At 39.8% G+C, this 23,302-nt stretch overlaps 2 protein-coding genes across 2 annotated transcripts in view; both read right to left on the reverse strand.

Moving 5' to 3' along the window:
* Positions 1–3,473: 3,473 nt before the first annotated feature.
* Positions 3,474–10,422, reverse strand: NIT2 (nitrilase family member 2). Its single transcript, XM_065741997.1, has 10 exons — positions 10,363–10,422; positions 9,809–9,927; positions 7,853–7,973; positions 7,639–7,727; positions 7,192–7,285; positions 6,412–6,486; positions 5,927–6,005; positions 5,180–5,278; positions 4,218–4,273; positions 3,474–3,922 (listed from the first exon to the last, which is right to left on the reverse strand). Exons 1-10 carry the CDS (start codon positions 10,388–10,390, stop codon positions 3,834–3,836), a joined length of 849 nt encoding a protein of 282 aa, XP_065598069.1. The 5' UTR covers positions 10,391–10,422; the 3' UTR covers positions 3,474–3,833.
* Positions 10,423–10,738: 316 nt separating this feature from the next.
* Positions 10,739–23,302, reverse strand: part of TBC1D23 (TBC1 domain family member 23) — a 29,705-nt gene continuing 17,141 nt past the window's right edge. Inside the window, 9 exon segments of the mRNA XM_065742037.1 lie at positions 10,739–12,473; positions 13,274–13,468; positions 14,628–14,763; positions 16,695–16,783; positions 19,610–19,654; positions 20,972–21,114; positions 21,755–21,864; positions 22,553–22,595; positions 22,824–22,994. Coding sequence (XP_065598109.1) covers positions 12,392–12,473; positions 13,274–13,468; positions 14,628–14,763; positions 16,695–16,783; positions 19,610–19,654; positions 20,972–21,114; positions 21,755–21,864; positions 22,553–22,595; positions 22,824–22,994 — 1,014 coding nt within the window. The 3' untranslated portion in view covers positions 10,739–12,391.

The following is a 23,302-nucleotide window of genomic DNA, read 5'->3' on the forward strand; positions in this document are numbered from 1 at the left end:
GGTCCTTATCCTCACCCCAGAAAGCCTAGGTATACCATGTAGGAGAGCCAGTACTAAGGATTTTTTGGGGAAAGAGGTTAGGTTACACTACTTTATTGCAGATTTTACTGGAAGAGAGGCCATGTTCATATGCAGCAATCCTTACTTGAATGTCACAAGAAATAGTTCTGTAGGGTTCTGAGAGACTTTCAAGGACAGAAAGCACTGCTGGGAGTGGAGCTGCCAAGGTACGGTCATGCTTGCCTATAATCTTGTAATCTCTGTCTGTTGCTGAAATGTAACAGTTAATACAACTGTCTAAATTCTCTTTTTAAGTCCCTGCAGACTTCGTGTTGTGCTCTAATCCTTGTCATAGTCCTCCACAGGATTAAGTGAGGTAAAAAGCAACATATAGGCTAAAACCTCAAATAATGGATTTAGAATCTTCGCTCATTTCCTTCAGGCCCTTTATTGTCTTAAGATTACAGATAGTGAACAGAAGAAGCAACTGTTTGGCAGATAGCACACTGGTAAATTACCGTTGGTGTAAACACTCATCCTCTCCAGTTGATCTGTCTGATATCTCCCTGGGTTAACGTGGCTAGTTAAAACTCATGCAAATACTTATTTGATGTTGCTTAGTTTACCATATGTTGATCTGGACTTCTTCCCATCCTATGATCACAGATTTGCTTGTGCTGAATTTTCTAACGTATTTCGCCTCCTAAAGAAATGAACCAAACTGCCATCAAACTGTCTGTGTTCTCTCCTTGTGACTCTCCATAGCAGCAACTCATGGTTTCAACTTGACCTACCTTTCTTTCAGCAACTACAATTGAGAATGGAAATGGTGAACTGTAGATGTGGAGAGTTAATCTTTGTATTTTAGTTAGCTTACTAATGTGATCCAAAGTCTTAGTGTTGGTGTGGAATTGAAGGCACTGGAAGGTACTTGGAGCTGCTAAGGGCATTGCGTGTAACAAGTGTCAAACAAATTTACTGTCTCTACATCAGTTCCTGCATTTGTTCCTGAGAACAAAACTATGCCAGACTGACTGAGGTGTGCTGTCCTCCTGAGGAGTTTTTATTTGCATGGCCTTATTTACATTGGCATTTTCTCCTCTTCACCCTACCTGTACCCCATTCCTGTCCCCACCAAATCAATTAAGGGAAAAAAGCATGTGCTGTCAAATACTAGCATTCCAAATCATCACAGACTCTTGCCTGTTCTTGAACTAGTTTGAAACTGCACTGAAAAGGATGCATTGTCTGTAATTTTTTTGTAAATGACTATCACCTGTAAACTGAAAAAAAAAATAAATATTACCTTCAGGTCTCACTCTCTGACATGTATAAGAGCAGGTTTTGATGAAGGTGTTCTCTGCAGTATTTGGGGTCGCTCTGGATCTAGGAAGAATTAATAACATCTGCCTCCCTCTCATCTCTCACCTGAGCCTTGAAAAGATGAGACACTGAGTGAAGGAACATTATCTCTGATAGCTTCCATCACCTGCAGAGGTATGATCTGGAGGGCTGAAGATTACAGGGGGATAGGAGAGAGGGGAATCTGAGTAGTTGACATCTTCATGTGTGTGCAGTTATTCTGCTCAGGCTTCTGTCTAGGCAAAGGGAATTCATTTATTTAACAGCTGATTTAGGTGTGAGGTTTAGCTTTATGCCAGGAATACATGTGTTCTAACCCTGAAATCCTGAAATGCTTTTTTTTTTTTTTTTTAATAGGAGTTGAGAGCTGCTGTTGAAACGATTACTGCTGCTATTTAAAAATCACAGTGAAACCATGTAGGGAGTTAGTACTGAAAGCCTGGATAAACTGCATATCCTAGAGCCTGTGGGAGGCTGCTTCTATGTATAGTTGTCATGCATCTTAATTCTGATGTACAATTCCTGCTGTTTGTGTAAAGATGCAGAGGCTAGTTTGCCAAAATGGAGATTAAAAGCAGTGCCTTGATTTACCAGGATCTACTTTCACAGCCATTTCAGAGCTGCTACTGGCTGGTTTAAATGCTCAGCAGAACATATTCAACAGATTCTGTCATGGATCTACACTGTCACATTGAAGTGGTTAGCCATTAAGAGTCCTGGGTTTATTTAAACCTCCAAAGATGAGTGTTTTGTTTTGCTGCATAGAGTCATGGTGGGGAAGATGGGGTAGATTAAAAGAAATGGATATATAATAGCTGCTGTGGTTTAGGAGTCAGAGCCCTCTGATGGCCTTTTATTAATGTTGATCGTTACATATGTGGCAGGAAAAATTTTAATGAAGGAGACCTGACTCAAATGGTAAACTGTTAATTTTTCTATATTCCTTTTTCAACAAATAAATTTTCATTTCACCTTATGCTCCGTGGCATGTTTCTTAAAAGTTGAGATACGACGTGTATACCAAAATGCTAAGAAAGTGCAGACACAGAAGGCTGCTGGAATAGATAATGCCACTGAGTGGAATGATGGGATCTGGCTTTTAGGGGAAAGACTCCTTAGGTTTTAACTTAATGTAACCATTACTTCCTCTGTAGGTGGCTGGGGCCTGTAACCAACACAGCTGACTAACCCCAGGGAAGTCTTAAGGAATGTCAGAAAAAGAGGATGGCTGTGGGAAAAGGAGGATGGCTGAAGAAGGAACAGGTAAGGTGGTCTGGGGTAAAAGTGGCTACACAGAACAAAACAAAAGCTTTCAGCTGTCCTTTTTTGTAATCTGAACTCTCCTTTTCCCTGTAGGTCATTCTTTTTGGTGGTAAAAAGCTAGAAGTACAGAGGTAGATGGTGAATAGTCATATGCACTTCTTTTTGCTTCCCAAGCAAGGAAGAATTTGCAAATGACAATTATTTTGTCTTTTTCATTAGAAATGGAACCACTATGGTGCCCTCCTTCTAAGAAAAGAACACTAGACTGGCTTTAAAGAATTTAAAGCCAGTTTTAACCAGTTTGCTGGTCTCTTCAGCAAGAGCAATGCAGTGGGGCACATATCCCATGGAGCTGGAGGGAGCTGGCCTTTAGTAGCAGTAATACATGCAGATGTGCAGCAGTACAGGTACCTGTGTTGTGTGACACTGTGGACAGCAAGGCTTTGTTAGCGCAACAGGTTTTCTAACCATTTTAATTGACTCCCCTTAGCCTTTTTCAGTAGAGGACAGACAGCAAAACTAAAACTAATTCAGACAGTACATTCAGGAAGCAGTAATAGAGCAAACGTGTAGTGGCACGTGGACTGCTTTAACAAAAGAGTAACATCGCTTCAGCAAAAAGCAGGAATTGTATTAAGGATCTAATACAGATATTCCAGACAGGATCTGTTAACAGATTCTTGTCTGATAATAATTCTATTTGACTGTTTCTTACATTATCTTTAAATAATTCATAGCAGAATTTGGCCTGTTTTGCTTAGTATGTTGAACTTTAAGCTTGCCTGGTTTGAAGTTGGGCATTTAAGAAACTCAGCGTTGTTTAGGTACGGATATGGAAGTCATACAGAGCACCTGATAACTCAGTGAAAAGTTCATAATACTAAAGCTGACTTCAGAGGATTTCCAGAAAGAACACTATTCACACCTCTTTACATCCTACAAAAAAGCCTCAGAAAATTAAAAGGGAAAAAGAAGTATGTAAATACAATAATGACTAAAAAGATTAACTGCTACTGAGTTGATTTCACCTCCAGCTTTATCTTAACTATTTAATACTGTAAAATAAAATTGTACTTCGATCAGTTTTAGAGTTATACCAATAAGTCATTCTGTTCCTAATTAATTATCACAGTAGCCTGTGGGGCAACCAGTAAGGGAATCCTGAAGATGAAAGCAGCAGCTACTGTGCCACCAGAACCCTTCCTGGTTCACTTTTTCATCTCTATGCCATAGAGATCATAACGCTTCTGGCTTAGAATAGGAATTTGTTGACGGATTTCTGCAAGTTTCTTCAAATCTGGAGGGGAAAGAAAGAGCTATTAGAACAGTGGTCAAAAAGTGCTTGCTGAGGCAAGGCGGGAAGAGAGCAGCAGCTTTCACAGTGATGGAGTCTATAGGGCACAGCAACTAGGCAGCCAGGAAAGAAGCCTCCAAGTAAAGAAGCAGGAATAGTCTAGTCCTGCTGCTGCTTGTTCTTTGCTCTAGCAAAGGTTGAGGAAGAATGGGAACACTGCATCATGTGGAACTGTGTGAATAAGGCCACAGACATTAAGAAAAAAAACGATTTTTTCAGTCTTATGCCCTGTACTTACCGATGTCTGTGTAGATAACTGTTTCCTCAGCCCCAGCTTTGGCTATGACTTCACCCCTGCAACATTAAGCACATTTGTTCACAGCATTTACACAGTCTCAAGGCATCAGATCAGCTGCTGCTGTTTGTATAAAAGGGAGTTTCTTTCCTTGATGCGTGCAGTGTAGACCCAGGGCTGTCCTAAAAATAGCATCATAATTCTTAACTCCATGTGATAGAAATAGCTTCCATGCTTTACATGTGGCATGTTTTAAATGTGCTATATATACATACTTAACATAAGAACATTGTAAAGATCAAACATAAGAGCAGCTACGAGAACCAGTCTGTGAACATGGAATATACCTCAAGGGGAAAGAAGCAATTTCACCAGGAAGAACCATCTATAGCAGATTAACACTTTCTCCTTTTAGATCCCACCAGCTTTTAGTAGGAGTATACATTTACATGCTTAGATGCCCCATTAGGTGCTGTTATGTTCAGCATAAACGTTCTTTTCAGTTGTCTAAAGGAGTAGTATCAGTGGAATTATTTATTTGGAGGAGAAATAACTGCCAGAAAACTTCATGTTCACCCAATTAGCTGTGTGTGAGGGGAGAAGTAATTGCTGCTTAAGTCAAGTCAGAATGTCTCATCTAGTTAAAGACATTCTTCTTGTTCTTGTGTCAAAATGATATTCTTTGAGCAAATTAAATACTTTTATATAAGCTAAACTGGTTCAGTTTTGCACAATTATCCAAATACATAGTACAGAAGGCAAGTTGAAAAGGGCAGCAGCTTAACTAGTGCTTGATACTGACTACTGTGCTTCCAGCAGGAATGTGTACTGTTATACTAGTTTTAGTTTAAAGCTGGTTGGCTGAAAAACAAAAAGGAGGATTTTTTTTTTTTTTAAGAGTAATAGGAATTGTGGGACTGAATGAGACTCACAACATTTAACAGTGTTTTTTTTCCTGAACTCACCATGGATTTACTACAGTGCTGTGTCCCCAGGCAACGTAGGATGCTTTTTCATCTCTAGCAGGAGATACAGTAGCGACATAGACTTGATTATCAACAGCTCTATGTTCACAAAAAGATAGGGGAAAGGAGGGAAGAAAATGAGTAGACTATTTCTCCCCCACCCCATGCCACCAGTTAACCAAGTAGAGGAGACAGAATTCCTGCTGAAAGACAAGCTGTCCAGCTTCCCAAAGGCTTTTCAAAATCATAAATGACATAAAGGTTAGGAGCAGCAGAAGGTGGAAGGATTCTCTGCCACCTGCCTCAGAGTTAGTGGACAGAAAGAATTACATGTTAATTTAGTATGCAGTCAAGCTGATAGAAGCAGACCAGGTGATTAATACTCCCTATTGGGGAGTCTAGGGATCTGTTTCTGTCTGCATTTAAAGTAGTTCTGACCTCATTATTGCTGTCTATTTGGCCGTTCTGTGTAGAAATTTCTTAGTGAATGGTGTTCATAGTGCCATGGGGAAAAAGTCTTTGTAAGGGTGTAATTGCAGAGGGGAGAGCAGGAGTGATGAAGGATAAGCAGCTCCTGCTTCTTTCCCCGTCAGCACAATAATTCGGTGTCCTATGCAAGGCCTGAGGAATTGTGTAGCTCTGACAGCAGGGTGATCCTACAACAGGACTTCTGTATTATGCACATTATGACATAGAATACAGTTCAGTCCCACACACAACCCCACAGCCCAGTTACTTCGTTCTTACCGTCCCCTTTGTAACAATTCCCAATGAGCTGGTCCTGTTGTCATATTAAAAGCCCCTGGATATATCAGCAGCTGGCAACCTTCATTAAAAGAAAATCAGAACCCAGCCATCATTAAGGGGAAGAAGGTTTATCCTACAGTGACTACACACTGAAGCTCGAGGTCAACTTTCTTTTTTCCCCCCTGACTTTTGTCCGTAGTGAGAACAAACAAAGCCCATTCCTGCATCACGCAGATGATTACACCAACAAAGTGCTACAATGCATTGCAGTGTGTGGGGCCACATACACCTCCATGTAGCAGAAAATTTGTTACTTTACTCAAGGAGAGTAGGTATTTGTTTAAACTTCCTGTCCATAAACTGTGTTTTGTGTGAATGGACAAAGATAAGAGCTCCTGATCACACCTAGGGAATTCTCAGTACACGTTACCCTGACACAGCCCCCTTTAGTTCAGGCCTTAGGGCTAAGCATGACCCAGCCTTACCTTTCTGTCCATAGATTTGAGCCAGCTCAGCAAATCTGATGTCGTAGCAGATGCCCAGGCCCACTTTACAGTACGCTGCTCTCAAAACACCAGAAATAACAATCGTATTACTGTCACAAGCACAGAAAAGAGAGAGGTATTGCCCTCTGGTTTAGCTGCAAGCTTTATAGTGATAAAGAAAGCACTCCCTGCACTGCGTGGACCAAAGCTACAGTTGCATGCTTTCTTAGGGCATGCACATTGCCAGGAGGAGAAAGTCACCACGGGAGTCTTAGGAGAGCTCAGTTAAGGGGCTGTGTTGATTTCTGAAAAGGGCCTGGGGGTAGCTGCCTTGTTTGAATCTGATGTAGTCGATTCATTAATGCTGGGATAGGAGTTAACAGTTGATCACCTCTGTTACAATACCATCCTCACAACATGCCAGTGAAGCTGTTTGGCTACGTGTGTTTCTTTTCCAAGCCATGATTTATAAACACTGTTTTAAAAATACAGCTTCCATTAAAGACAGTAACTTCTCTTCAGCAAATCATTAGGCCACACGTGCTTCATCCCCTCCTACTCTGTCCCTTTTCAGTCACACTGCCTTTCTTAAAACATTCAGAACTAACCCCCCACACTTGGAACATGCTTGGAATATTTTTGCTGTTGTTGCTAAATGGTGAATATAAACTGACAGTCTAAAAATCCATTCCTGGAAAGAAGCGAGAGGGAAGAGAGCTCCGCCATGACTAGGGTTATTGGGGCAGTGCTCATAAAAAAAAAGGTTTGTCTTATACTCACGGGTATCAAACATGGAGAAACTATCTCCTGGACTCAGTGTTTCAGACTCCTTGAATTGTATCTTCCCAGGAACATTAATATCAAACAAATGAATCTGTAATTACAATATTGTTAGTAACAACTAATAACCATTTCTCCACTTGGTTTTTGAGCCTTTCCCTTTTTAGCACATGTATGCTAGCCAGTGTAACCTAATTACTCTTTTGTCAAGATCCCAACTAAATATTGCTTAAGATTACCACAGCTTCTAAAGATGATTTAAAGCAGTTTTCTTCTTTACAGAAATACACACTTCTAAAGTCATTCAGGGGAAAAAAAAAAGAAAGAAAGACTGAGCATCCAAAGCCTGTAACCTAAGTGATGCACCTATCTAATGTCAGTTTTGTCAGCACTGCTAATACTGGCCATGTGGATGAGGAACCTGATAACGGCACCCTACCATCTTACCTTCCTGTGCTTTGCTAGTAGGGCACCGTCAGGACCAAAGACAGTACACGTATTGTACAGCTTTCCACCATCTTCTTCTGGAATGGATCCTTTATAAAGCAGAGAACAAAGATTTACCCACCCTGCTGTATATTCTAGTGAGTTCTGATTGAATTGCAGCAGTAGACGTTGCCCATTCTCCCCTCAATGAAAGCAGGCAGTAGGAAGAAACTACCTCCAACGAGGTATATGCTGCATTCCTTTGCAACTTCTGAGAGCTTCTGTGTCGATTCTCCAGGGATCTTCTCTGCATATTCCTTAAAGTATTGGGTTCCATAAGGAGAATTAAAGCATTCCTAGAATGAGAAAAGACTTAAGTTAAAATCTCAAAACCGTGGAATTATTGTGCTCATCATCACAGCACTTTATCTTCATTTTTAAAAGGTGACAACCTACTTTTAAAAGTTTAAGGACAATCACTTAAACACCATTTCCCTGCAAATGAACTGTACCTTTTGTCCTAGAGTGCTCTCGTTAAAGATCTGTTGTCCCTCAGACAGAGGCAGGTAAACTTCAGTCTTTAAGATTAACAGTATTCTGTGTGGTACTCAATTGAGAGGCTCACAATAGCCACTTGCACTCGGCCATGTTTCCCAGCTCCAGGAGGATGTTGAGACCCACCTCTAGTTTTTCAGTTACAGCTGAAGGCCACAGATGGGATATCCAATAGCAGAGGTGACAGAACTGAACCAAGATTAGATGGAAATTGTTTTGGCTGCATATGTAGACACTGGGCCAGCAGTACTGACCGACCCACAGTACAATTTGCAGGTCCACAGAGGGAAGCAAGTCTCTGCAGACTGTCAGACCTGCTCCCTGGACAGCGCTTCAAGGAAATGAAAGCACTGCCATCTGCCCCCACCTTCACCTTGCTGCTTTTGCATGGCTGTGCAGGCAGCACTGAAACTGTGGACTCAGGAGAACAGGCCAAGTTCTGTACAGGCTGCAGCAGCACAGGGAGCTGTACTGGAACAGAACTGCAGACTGCACAAATCACCTTGTCCTTTGCTCTCCAGCGTGGAAAGAATGCAGGGACAGACCTTCAGATGGCTTTCAGTTGCGTCCTAGATTAAAATGGATTCTGTTGTTATTCCTTTATCCATAAATATTACAAATCGTTCCTCTTCCACATTTTGCCACGTTTGGAAATCAAAAATAATTAACACTTGAAGGCTAAGGCCTCAAAAGAAATGGTCTTGAACTGTGAAGAGGTGTAGGCTATGTGCTCAGTGTGTGACATCAAAAGTGATAAGCTGGAGAATATTTCACCTCTTAGTGTCAGTACAAAGTTTACCTTTCCAAGGAGAAAAAAACATGCTGTTGCTAGAGGTTTTACTCAGTGAACAGAAGTTACCATTTGTACACATGACAAAAGTAGCAGATGACAAATAATGTAGGAGGCCCAGACAGAACAATCAAAGGTCACTTCTGCAACAGAAGAGCTGTGTTAGCACAGAGAAGGGAAGGTTGCTTAATGTTCAGACTGCCAGAGCAGGGGGGGAAATATTCTTTGAGTAAAGAATTCAGACCAAAAGTTCCATTAGAAAAGAACTCTGCATTCTTGAGTAGGATGCTGCAGGGTGTACCCCCCGGGACAGAGCTGCTAGCTATGCTGGGGAGATCAGCTCGCTGTCGCATAGAGAAGAATAGATGAAGTCCAAAAAGTAAATCAGAAGCAATCGGAAATGACATCGAGTTTCCACACAAGGATGCTGTAAAAAGTAACATGTTTTAATCACAAGCTGTCCTGAAACAACCTGCTGGAAATGCTTTAAGTCTGTTTGGATTTCTGCTCAGTTGTTTCATCTGCAATAATTACAGCAAAGACAGTCGCCGGGTGCCTGCTTTCTTCTGTCTTCATTATCAGTGTTCTTTAGCTACAAACCACCTTGCCATTGTGGCACAGAGGGCTCCTGCAGTTTCAAACTGCTGTGTCAGGAATTGAGAACAAACCAGGCAGAGCTAATGGGAATGGCCAGCATTTAAAGCAGTACAAACTGGAAACATGAATAGGTAACGTACGGTTAACAGCAGGCAGAGGTTTGCGAGAGTTTAAGGTATGGTGGTTTTAAATCACAACGTGCAATGATATCAAAACATTTTTTTAATGATGTAAATCATCTTTACTCACGGGCAGAGCCACAACTTTTGCTCCTTTGGCCGACGCTTCCCTTATCAGCCCGCAGGCTCGCTGAAGGTTGTCGGATTTCACAGCGGATACGCGAAGCTGAATAAGAGCCAGGCGGAATTCTGGCGGCAGAAAAGAAGAAATCACCCACGGAATCCCCCAGGGGGAACATCAAAACCATAATGCGTTAATAAGCGCGCAACAGCAGAAGTCCATTTGCACGTGGACACACACACACACACACGTGTCTCCTATGCCGCAAGCAAGCCAGAGCACGGGAAAACGCCAGAGGAACCCAAACGCGGCGAGAGTTTGCTTTCGTCCTCCAGCCACGTCTGGCTGGGGAAACGGGCACGAGGAGCCGTCACACTGTTAAAATGACGCGTTTCCCGATCACTTCCCTACGGTTCCGCTCCCACTGCAGGTGAGCACCCCCTGCCAGCTGCGGCCAACTAGCAGCGTAGCGCGGCAGCCCGTGCCGGAGCCGGCCCCGGCCGTGCCCCAACAGCCGTTAGCGCAGCATGGGAGAGAGAGAGGGCAGCGGAAGCGCCACTCACTGGCCATGGTTCCGAGCGCCGCCAGCATCTCCGCGCCCCGCCCCGCTCGAGCGCATGCGCGCTGGGCCGGGCAAGGGCTGCTGGGAAGCGCAGTCCCGGAGCGTGCACAAAAGCACGAGTGGGGGGAGGATGGAGCTTTGGAGCTGAAAGATCTGCGTTCGTGGACTTCCGAGAGACGCGCGTGTTACGTTCCACACTCAGCTCCCGACAGTTTAACAACTGCAGCTGCTTCTCGTTATGAGCAGTTCGATTCTTTGAGATAACGGCTGCAAACCACAAGCTGTCGTCCTCCTGCAGTCACCGTTTCCAACACGCTTTCGGGAAACCCGCTCATCGAGGACAGATGCAAAGAATTTCCACGCTGTGCTGCCGGAAGTTATGTTCAAATTGTACTGGTTTATTTACATCCGTAGTTTATAAACAGTAACACAAACATCTTTACACGGAAAAAAATCTCATTGCTGAAGTAGGCACAGAGTCAGAGACTCTTCAGGATACCTTCAGAAGGGAGTAGGAAGAAGAAAACGTAATACGACAGCTGCTGGGCAAAACTGTAAGTACACGAGAGTCGGCCCAGGTGCAATTTCATGCAAATATCTGTAACCGTTCAAGTTCTAATGGTGTTTACTCAGAGAGTGAGGGAAAAAACAAAACAAAGGAATAAGTTCCAGAATTAAGGTGCCCTAGCTTGATTCCTAGTAAAATATCTGAATATTTTATAAAGGTCAGTTTATTTTCTCTCCCGATGATGTACCAATTCACAGGTTTTGACTCAGATCCTCACAATCTAACATCACACAGCAAAACTAACTCCTAGCACCTTAACTGCACTATTTTTTGTCATCTCCACATCTGTCTACAAAGATGCTATGCCTCAGCCATAAGGACATTTCTATACTGGGCACTATAACAAGAGATCCATTCTTGTACCATGCAGAAGGACAGAAATGCACTGTTACACAGCTGCCTTCTCTCAAACATTCACTAGCTTAGAGTTATTAAAGGAAAATAAACAAATGTTGAACCAATGAAAGCAGCATTTGTTGCAAGCATACAGCACTGGAATCTCTTCACTTCGTTTGTGTGCGTCAGTTTTCAAGCTACACCTTCAATCTGCAAAACACTTTCAGTCAACATAAACTCAATTCTGTGCTGAACTGAAGGCTTTTAAAAGTCTAACTTACATTTTAGACATTTTGCTTCAGAGGAGCCACATTACTGGTTTTCAGTTGCCATACTTTGCCATGAAGCACTTAGTTCAATTCCAGTGCATATACTCATCCTCCCATGAGGAATGATTTCAACCCATCAAATGTAAAATTTAGCATAATTAATGAAATCACAACCTTGCAGTAAAGGTTTACTGTGTGTAGTTCATTTTGATATTTAAATATACCCTTATAATCAATTCCAATTATTTAATTTTGCATTGGAAAGGAGTGCTAAAATGTTAATCTTCCAAATTATTTGCATTTTTCTCTCTTAATCTGCAGCCTAAGCTGCACTTACCCATCTTTAATTGAATGGAAGCACTATTCCTAAGATTTTATCAGCTCTGCTTACAAACCCGTGATTTTAATAGTTCAAGATATTACCCAGTAGGCAAAAATCAAATTTATAGACTGTAGGCTATGGAGATATTTTACTTTGAAATATCAGTCATTTAAAGCCATTTGGTCTTTGACTGCTTCTCCGCTGTGCTTCATCCTTTCAACATACCTGTATCAACCAAGCAGCATGCTCAAATGTGCAGATCACTCATATTAAAGGCACATCTCAATAAAACAAACTGACCTCTATAATACATACTTCTTAAAAAAAAAAGAAAAAGAAAAAGAAAGAAATTAAAAATCCTGTTCAGAATTTGGTAATAATTTACCCTATTTTAAGCCTGCTACTCAGGCATTCCCATCAGTTAACTGAAAAAAAACCACAAAGTTAGCATTCAGTTGGGAAACCATCAGCTCATGTCCACGTACAGTATCTTCATTACTTCTTTATAAACTGTTCTCTACAATGTCTTTAGTTATTAACTCTCCAAGGCATCCAATACTTTCATGATCTGTTGTTTTATGGCTTTGGTTGCATCACCTGCATTTGGAATCAGATACCTGAAAAGAAGGAAAAAAGAAGCCATCATTAATTCACTACAAAACTTTCAAGCATCAACTGAAATTCTTGCTTTCATTTTTCCTTCAAGCACAGACTTGGGGAAAGAGGAGGGGAAGCTACTAAAATGAAGACCTACTGAGAAAATAATATTTAGTTCTCAAAACCATTCTTAGTATGTGAAATTTCTTCTATTGAGGAGTATTTCACAACCCATTCTAGAAAGGAAAATATCTTCATTAATTAACAATGGTATAGACCAGGCAGTTCAAGATGGCTACAGGAACAAACGTCTGATGTATGTATGGCAGTTCTTGGTTTTCTTTTTTGTTCCTATGGATATCTCCAGGTCATTTAAGTTACCATCTTGTTTTGTATTTGTTCCAGTCAATAAGCTGGTGAGGAAGTAACTCAACAAGCACCATAGTGCTCTGCAATATGTTTAACTTACCTGCGTCTGACATAACACCTACTTCATTTTATCCTAAGCAGCCAGCAGGTATTGAAAAATTTTCCTAGTGAAGTAGGAAACTCATCTCCTACTTACTTTGAAAACAGAGCACTTGCTGCATGCCAGGAAAAGGATGAGGAAACGACCAACTGATGTGAGCAGCTTTGATAAAACAGTGTCAAGAAACAGGAGGATACACTGATGAAGACAAACAAACTTACAAACATCCCTCTGGCTTCTTCCCCAGTATTAAATATTTCAATGCTAATCATGGCAATATCTCATTTTTAAAATTCATGATTTCAGGGGTATATCATTGCTACTAATGCTGGTGCTACTAAGAGGGCTTACCTTTCAACTGCCAAAATTTCTATGCCTGAAGTATTGCTATTTCCGTATTTAAAGGTGATCAGCTCTGGGTGTTTCTTCTTGGATGTGATTTTGACTACAGAGTTGAGTGCCTGTCGAGATTGTATGTAAGCCAGTCCCTTCCGTGATGGAATCTCCCTCAAACAATACATATGTGTTGCCGTGACTAGGAGATGACTTGAAGGGAAAGAAGAAAGGAAATTACAATTTTATTTAACTAAACACTGGCACATAAAATATGAGCAGTCTGCATCATCACTTCATCACAAAAGCTAGGAGTGCTATCAACATCCAAGACCCCCTGGAATAAGCCGTGCATGCAGTGCAGGGAAAGTGTCTTCCATCCTTTGTCCATACCCCAATGCCATCTCTTCATCTACAGAGTTGCAACTCTACAGGAGGAGCATTAGACCTAAGCCATGACTGACTGTCAGTCACTATACAAGCACTAATGTGGAACTGCTCACCTGCCCACTTGGTGCAGACCCACTTTTGTGTTCTTCCCAGAAGCAATGCGTGTGTGTGGGACTGTACAAGTTGAGTTCAAACTCAGTTTGAGAAATTATACTATGACAGATCACTCCACATTTCATATTACATATGATTTTTTGCTTCCATTAGATATATTTTAACAAAAAAGAAAATATATTAACAGACCATGATGAACGAGAAATATTATCATGATTTTCTGTTATCCATATTCATTAGGATTTGTACTCTTTAGGGAAGCTAAAATGCAGTAAGCATAGAATCACAGGATGGTTGAGTTGGAAGGGACCTCAAAGCCCACCTAGTTCCAACCCTGTGCTGTGGGCAGGGCTGCCACCCACCAGCTCAAGCTGCCAGGGCCCCATCCAACCTGGCCTTGAGTGCCTCCAGGGATGGGCAGCTGTGCTAGCTCCTAACAGCCCTCTGAATAACATCTAACCTAAACCTCCCCTAAAGCATCCTGTTCTGCTCTTGCAGCATTATCAAGGTCACTGAATCTTAGGGCAAGGTGAGCACACAGAACAAGGCGGAGAGCTAGATAAGGAAAAACTGAAGCCAAAGGTACTTGGGTCTGCCTGGTCTTGAAAAATAAGCCTGCGTATTCTAAGAACATTTTTCTTCCTATCTTGTTTCACAAAGTCAACCTTCATACTACATTTTGTACATAATTAACATACTATAACACTGAAAATACAAGAATGGAAATACAGTGGTAACATTTTGTTCTAGGTTGTTTCACATCTTCATTTCCTGGGATTGTATCAAGAACAGTTTAACTGCTCAAGCATGTTTTTTAAAAGTGTATTGAGAGAGACATTTTCATTAAGTTCAGGACTAATTCCAGTACCTGGGAAACATATGTCCGTTCTCTTTTACTTCGTTACAGGGGAAGTTATACTTCACGTCAGGTTTATTTATCCATGTTTGGATGTTGACAACCTCCTTTCGATCATCATCAGACATGGAAGAGCTGTCAATCTCATCTATTTGAAGAAGAGATGGTGGTTCATGAGGAAAAAAGATTTTTACATGATGTCAGACAACTTTTCAGTTCACTTGAAACAGTAGTAGCTACGCCAGTTTAAACCAGGGTCTGCCTCTCCCCTAAGTATCCTTGAACAATACCTCTGAGGGAAAAAAGCAGCATGCATATTTGATACTTCTCTATTAATTCTCTCTCTGCAGACAGCTATTTTCAGCTCCTATGATTTCTTTAGCTTTTCTGATGCGTTCTTTTAGTAAGGTTTCATAGATCTCTTTTTGCAAGGACTTGTCCAGATTCCCCCTGAGCTCATGTAAACTGTTTGCATCTACAACACCATTATCTTTTGGTAAGGAGCACTGAAAATACGCCCTCGTTCCAAGCAGGCCTCCTCTTATTTGTTTTCAGATCATGTACTCTATTTGCTGGCTCCTAGCTTCCTGTATGAGAAAAAATCTGAGAAGATCTGTTGATCCCTTTCTAGGCCTCACATTATTTTCTGGGCCACTTTTCTTCCTACAAACTGAGTATTCTACAGGACAAAAGTTGAAATATATTCAGTTATGCCTGCTGTGAAAGCCATTTCACATCCGTCCTCACATTTGCTATCTCTCTCTGAACCTTCTCCTGCTCAGGCACATTGTTTCTGAGATAGAGGATCAAGATGCACAACATTCAATGTGTTGGAGAACAACAGGTTTATACAGTGACATAATGACCTCGGTTTTATTCTTTTCCTTTCCTGTTAATTGCTTACATTTGTCCTGTTATAAAAGTACTGTCCTATTCCTGGCTACACACAACCACATCAGCTTAACGTTTTGTATCTGGAACTAGAACTGTGGATTCCTACCCGTCTCGCTTCAGTTTAATTCATACTGAATGTCATGTGCCATTTTATTGCCCTGTCATTCACACCAGCATGGTACTTCTGCAATTCTTCACTGTGTCCTCATCCTTTCTACCTTAAATAACCCCGGATCACGAGCTAAGGCTTTTGCCTTGGGTTCACCTCCTTTTGTAAGGACTACATTTAAAAATCTACTGAAAACCAAAATCTGCAGCACAGACCTCCGTGAAACATCTGAAATTTCTACAAGTTGTATCACTTAGTTGTAACATACTGCTTTTATGTCGAAATACAACAATTACATTTACAAGTACTTCTGGTGCTATGTTAGAAGAACTAAAGCTTATCTACAGCAATGAAGTATATTGGAAGTTGTACCTAGAAGATGCCCCCAGAACTAACTTCCAAGGACAACTATTTAAAGTGTCCCTTTTTGAAGTGCCAATTTTCTACGCTTTGATAAATGATCTATTTCAGAACTATAAACACATATTTGAAAAGGTTCTCACTGGAAAATAATTGTGAAATTTGAAGGAATGGGAGAAAATCCACCCTCATTCCATAGAAGTGCAGAAAGGCTGAAGCTGGGACAAGTTGGTTGAAGTTGGGTTTTCTGAAACCTTACTGATGCTGAGCATCCATAATATTTTGTGAAAAAGAATGACACAAACGTAGTTACACGAGATTTGGAGAAGTATCTTGTTACTGTTAAAGCCAGCTTCACATTGCTGCTCCCCAGTCCTTATAGAAGACAAGTGATCATTTAAGCAGCTCCAGGTATTATTAATCTCTTTTCTTAATTTTCCCAAGTTATTTCATTTTCAAGTCAACAACTCCTAGTCTAGATATTTGTTTCTCGTACGGAAACTGAGTCTGCCTTTTGGACACCTTGTGAGGTGTGGTTCAGTTTTTGCCTGTAATTTTTCCAGTGGTATAAAATCACCATTAACAAACACGATCACTGATAATACTTGGAAAAATGCCATGCTGTAAGACAAACACGTAAAATACACACTTGTGATACAGGCACACTTAATGTCTAAGTGTGTTTATCTAAGCAAGAGGAAAATTGTCTACTTTACCAGTATCATATTCTTCTTCATCTCCGATGCTGAATACTGGTTTCACACCACGGTAAGGTTTTCCTACTCTGTCACTGCTGCTGACATGTCTGCTGGCAATGAAAAGGGAGGAATGGACGTTGGATGGATGGGAATAAGACAAATAACTTTCAGACTGATGGTATGGATCCTATCAAAACACACTAGCAAAATGTAAACACAGCTATGCCATTGAAAAAGAGGAAAGATTTCCATAAAGCTGCCTGCAAGGAAGCTGGGACTGACCCATCAAGCATTTTGGTTAGTGAAAGCATGTACTTCAAAGTCATTTGGCAAGGCTGAGTACTGTAACAAAGTAAAAGAAACACTTAGAAAGAACTGATCGCCTTCTCAAGTGACAAGATACATTAAAAGACTGGAAAACTGAAGACATGCTATGAAGTTTCAAGCATGAAACTCTCAAGTTCTGTCTGAAGTATTTCTGAACATCAAGGATTGGTTTATGGAAGAAAGTACCAGATTGGGGTGGAGGAAAAGATGAAGACTATTAATTAACAAGTCCACAAGTTCATTTTTCTAGTAAACAGGTCACTCCTCAGAAAGATGGAATACCTTAACTCCTTCAAAGTAGGAGTATTTTAAACCATGCACTGTAGTATGCATTCTGAGTTCCTGTCAGAACTGTTTCCTCCTGTATGAGTCCAGTCCTATAATCTTAAGACAAGCAATTCCTACTGCTAATCTCAGCATCACTGGGATTTCTGCACAGATACTGACTTCAAAATCACATTAAAATCTGCTTCGACAGATAATATTAAATGACACAAGCAAACATAACTGAGTCTTAATGTTCAATGTGTCTTCTGAGGCAGCTTAAAGCTGCAGCACAGAAGACTATGAAGACAGTCACAGCTGTCATGTTAAAGGTTCTGGAGATCGACTGCGGAGAAGTTCTGGAAAAAAAGATGAGAAAACCTGAGGTGTTCAGAAAGCCTCCAAATGTGCAACTGCTGAAGAACAAACAATAGCAATACCAAAACAACAACACTCCAAAGTTCACGATTTTAAACCTTTATAACTGGCAACACGTAACAGTTCAGAACAAAAAGCAGCACCCCAAAACACACCTGTCCATTTCTCCTGTTGCAGTCTCTATAACCTTTACTCCTCCACAATATCTATTCATATTTCCTATCAACTTTAAGACCTGGTTCCTGTTCTGAGTATGTTCACATACTTGTTTACATGCTACTGTAGAGCCAAGTCAGAGAAGTCAATAAAAGCAGTGTGTGTTTCTGTGGCTAAAGCTTATCAATGTAGACAAAACAAGGAAATATTTAATAGGAAAAAATGCATTCTCCAAAAAAGAAACACCAAAAAATAAACATACAAAAACATGCTAATTAGTGCTTACGACAATAAGCATCAATGACACTGACAATTCAAGAGGGCTGGCTTTCTTTATGTAGAGTTTCGTAGGTAAGGACTTGTTTTAGGAATACTTAAGCAATTGAGTGAGAAGAAACACATTTAAATCACATTGACTTGAATTACACAGGGAGGATTTAAGAGAAGATCTTATTGTGCTTAAAGAGCAAAGTTAGTCAAGATGAGAAATGAAAAAGCCACTCTATAAAAATCTGGTAATGTCTTAAACTAGAAAATAACTTCCTTCAAACCAATTTGCATGGGAGATCATCATTATGTTTGTAAAAAGCTAATGTAATTCCCTGCTGTGGCAAACTGGCAAAATGAAATATGTTGGTGGTGAACACAAGGTGGATCTAATTAAAAGGATGGGGAAAAGTTTCTCAGAGTTGCAATTTTAAGAGAAGTTTTAGTGTGAGTAAACTTGTTTCTTACTGCATCTGTCTAATGGGGAAGCAATGTGAGTGAAAGCAGTAAGTAAAATAACCTGAGTATAATCTCAATACATGAAACCTTTGTTTCAAACACAAATTTAAACATCTTTCAATTACTGAACAAAGTCAGGAAGTGTTTTAAGCTGAAAATTTGGCACATCACAACGCATCCTAAAAACTGATCAACAAAATGGGTGTAAAAATCTCCACAGTATTTAGGATTTCTAAATCTACAGAACATAATGCACTACTGGGACACTACTTTTCAGTTGATGAGGGCAAGAAGCTGTAACACAATGTTTCTAAAGTATAAGGAAAGCTCCTAAGTGATTGTGTGTGAGTTGTGGAAGCATGTACAGCTGTGGAAGTGCTTCATTTATCAGAAAGCCATATTTTTTGCTTGTGAAATAATTATGAGGTAATATATCTGACACAAATGTGAGGGAACTCCGCATCTTTGTGAGATGCAGTAGATACGAAGCCAAGATGAAGGAAAGTTTCAAGGCACGTTTACTTATTACCTCAGCATTTTTCTTTTCCCAGTAATAAGTCGCTGTGGTTCCATCAGTGTATTCTATCACTGTATGCTCAGAAGTGCAGAAATTCCAAAGTTACAGACCAAATTTCAGAATGGGTCCGTTACAGAGTTAGTCTACCCTTTCAGTTGTGATACTTATGATTAGTTCATAGCAAGTCCTTTCTCTACTGTAGTCCCTCCGAGGCCACAACTCCTTCAGTAACTGCTCCTGGTGTCTCACCAGTACAACTCATTTATAAAATATTAATAACTAATGACAAGTGAAAAAAAAATTGCTCTGCAGAAAGCCACCATAAGGAAGAAAGCAGAGGTAACGAAGCAGAAACCAAAAGAAGAAAATACTGCCAATGCATTCTTTTCTTCCTCTAGTCCCCTGAGCAGTACTTGTAAAAAGCTTTAGTAGATTAAAACCCACTGAATTAACATGAAAATATCTGAGCAATTTTGTCAGTGTAACCCATGCTTACAGATATTGCAATGCCATGCTAAATACGACAAAGGTGGTTTTAGTCAGACTGCTGAATTCTCAAGCTTACCGCTCCAGGCTTGCTCTGTCTGGCCACGGAATATTGAAAGGTATTCTACAGCAAATTGGGGCAGAGGACAGAACAAAAGAATTACAAAAAATAAAAAATAATAAAGGTTTAAGGGGGAAAACCTAGAAGAACAATGGAAATGCTCTATGTTGGCAATGTATCTCTTTCAAAAAGATTGCTTATAAATAATTTAAGCAATGCCTTGTGACAGTTAGCCAAGAGGTAGAGAAATTTGCAAAAAAGTTATTGATAGATTATTCATTAATGGTATCTGTGGCTTATATACATTTACATATATGCCCTACTTGAATTCTTCACACGACAAAAGGTGCTGCCAAATGTGACTGAACAATTTTTTGCTTCCCGTTGTGAAATACTTAAAAAAAAAAAAAATTCTAACAAACCAGCAACAATCTGTACCTTTGATTGTGATATTTTAGGCATCTTTTTCGTATTATTACTCCAGCAGCATTTACTTTTAGAATCTTGAAAGCTAAGAAGTTTAAGTGGAATGTGTTAGCAAGAAGCTACTACTTCAAAATTGCTGTTGGCTTAATCAGTGTCTTAATTCCTGCTATCGAGCAAACACTACCTCTGTAAGATTCTGGAATACTAATGCCTTTACCACAGACAACTCTAAAGGCTGAATTTTAAAGAAATCTGAAACAAACTATTCAATTTAAACTTAGACAGATGAGAGTTGTTATTATTTAATCTATTTAAGGTAAGCATTTGGAATGAAGATTTCCAACTTTGAAAGTGTCTTATAGCACGTTTGCCTGTTCTCATTCCCATCTCTGCTTGTAGGTGAATGAACAAACAGGTATTGACTTGGGATTTAAAGATTACATTTAGACTGGAGCCTGAAAATTGCTATGTTCAAAACATTTCCATCCTCACCTTGACAAGATGGGGTAGTAAAAACATTACAATCAAGCAACCAAAAAAAAAAAAAAAAAACAAGAAAAAAAACCAACACAACATTAATCTTTCTTTCATTCACCCATGCCATTAGAGTTAGTATGGGGTGGAACTAAAATACTGAAGTTATTCTCGATTTTTCGACCGAGTACAGAAATGATATTACAGTAATGCAAACTAATCACACAGTGATAACTTCTAGATAAACACTGAAAAGAAAAGGTCACTCACAGTGGCCTTGCAATTACCAAGGCAGCACAATAAGCTTGCTCTATCATGGTAAAATTGTCAGGGGGCTGCGAGTGTAAAATCTCAAGGCTGAAACTGTAAGGTGACTTTTGTTCTCCGTTCCAATTAGCACAATCTTCACATTTACAAAGCAGCCACCTGAAATAGGTGGTATTCCTCACTGTTAATCGTAGTGAGATATAAATGACCCACCTGTCTACTGGAGTGGATGTATTTTCAATGAAACTAATAACTTTTTCTTTCACATTCACAGATTTGGTCTTCAAAGCAACTGTCATTTTATTCACCAAGGACTTGACTCCTTTTCCATCACTCGAACCTTTAGGAGAATCCCCCTGTAAAAGTAACTCTTCTCAAGATTAATCATTTTAAAAGAACCAGGCAATTTAATTAGGAGTCCTATTTCTTTAAGAGCTGCAACAGATTTCAAGATATTAAACTCAACAGGACCAAACATTACAGCATTATGCTTTCTTTTTGAATTCTATCAAATGACAGCAGCAACACGGGTCTGAATTAAAAATCTGAACAAGTAAGCTACCAAACCTTATTAATCAGCACTCTATATGAAAAATAGAAAACAAGGAATTCCATTTGTGCATAACTGTATCCAAATCAAAAGCAAAATTCTAGGTCTAACACATTAGCTGTAGAGAAAAGACAATTTTGAGCTCTCCCATGAAACTGTAAGCCAGCTTTGGAGTATCTTTACTCCCAGAGTAAAAAGGAGCCAAAAAGAGCACTGTCCATTACTTATACTCTATTGGACAATGACTACTTATATTCTGTTGAACTCCTAGAGAGTTTCTCCCTATAGGTAGGCTCTTCCTTTCAAGAGGATAAATTAATTAAACACACAACTAAGAACAGCTGTGACACGCAGTTCACACGTAAAAAGGAGGAACATGAAGAAAAATTTGAGTACATCTGATGCTCTGAAAACTAGTAAACCACTTGAGCTTAATATTCACTTACATCAACAGAGGAGTTTATGTTACTTCTGAAGCCTGAGGTGCTAGCAATCCAGTGACCATATCCATTTTCTGGTCCTTCCACATTGATATCTGCTAAGTGCTGCTGAAGGGCTGTTAAAAGGCCGTTAAAATGTTCAGAACTACAGTGGCATTAATCTGTAGATAAAAATACTGTATAACCAAGACTAATCTGAAACATTTTTTGCTCCATCTGAATGAGTAAAACTGGTAAATTCAGATATTTCTATAATATAATTGTTTGGATTTTTTTACTACTAAATGGAATTGGCACAGCTATCATTTGAAAACAAAAAAGTCAAATAGAGCAGTAGCAAAAAATAAGCCACTGCTGTGATCCTACAGATAGCTGCATATATTGACTAGTAATGCTTCTATACTCATACTGCATAGACATCTCCACGGCTTTTGAGCCTCACTGATTCCAGCAACCAACTGCGAAATGGTGAACTGACAATTTAAGAAAACACAATAATTATTAGGCTGCACCTACACATGGATCTGCAGTGTACAGAGACTAAACACAAGGAATGGACACTTAGAAGGATGAGAAAACGTCCCCTCCTTCCTGCATTAATTTTTCAGCAATCAGAAATGTGAGTATGCTGTAACAGTTAACCATGCACTTAAACACTGACTTATGCAAAACAAAAATCTGGCAAATGAAACATATTTATCATTCATTTAAGTAGCTTCTAGCCGAAGCCTAATTAAAATATCCACAACACTAAGATACCACGTTTTCCAAAGACAATACGAAAGTTGTTATTAATAAGCTTACCCATAAATCCTCCTTTGGCAATGCTTACATACTCCTTATTTTTCTGCAAAGAAAAATATATTTTTGGCTGAAGAAAATATCCTTGGATTCAGTTTTGCAGGCATGGAAACAAATGCAGGTTTATTTAAAAACAAAACAAAAAAAACCCAAAATCTGAGTAATATTAAAACAGTCAATATTTGAAGGGGGGAATAGTTTGTCATTTAGTATCAATCATAAGTACAGAAAAACTCCATTTCAACTATTAAAATCAACAATAATTCAGTTGTACCTGTAAGAAGTGTGCTAGCACCATGTTCATATACATATCTTCTTCTTCCCTGCCACTTCCCATGAAGCAGAGATGTTCCCCACCAGCTACAGAGCCAGACTCGATAGACTGTTTCTGTGCTTCTAATAGGGATTTCACAGACTGTGCAAACTCTGATGGGTTTTGAAGCATCTGTGGAATGCATTAAAAAGTCTGTTTGTCACTAACATACTGTAACATAACCTTTGAAAAGATGCAGACTTGGATAATGGTTGTAATTTGTTGAGCACAAGCAATGCAGCATCAGCACTTTACAAGAAAGAGACACTTTTCAAGACATACATGCACACATCAGACAGCTTGACCCAGACCTCCTGTATATAGAACATATACAGTGGTCCTTTTTTTCCCCTCACTGCACTCCCTGGGAAAGAAATACAACTTCAATTTCTCAGCTTATTTTTGCAGACACTAAATAATGATGGAAAAAAAAAAGTCTT

Source organism: Cyrtonyx montezumae, unplaced genomic scaffold (assembly GCF_038088225.1).
Source record: "Cyrtonyx montezumae isolate F1298 unplaced genomic scaffold, pur_monq_1.0 scaffold_3, whole genome shotgun sequence".
Taxonomy (NCBI): Eukaryota; Metazoa; Chordata; class Aves; order Galliformes; family Odontophoridae; genus Cyrtonyx; species Cyrtonyx montezumae.

Bases quoted from the DNA above. Each gene is read 5' to 3' on its own strand.
- NIT2 (XM_065741997.1), bottom strand. From the start codon at position 10,390: ATGCTGGCGGCGCTCGGAACCATGGCCA. The intron at 7,974-9,808 runs GTGAGTAAAGAT...TTCTCATTCTAG, and splicing joins CAAAAGTTGTGGCTCTGCCC to GAATGCTTTAATTCTCCTTA. The intron at 3,923-4,217 runs GTAAGTACAGGG...TTTCCCCTCCAG, and splicing joins AGTTATCTACACAGACATCG to ATTTGAAGAAACTTGCAGAA.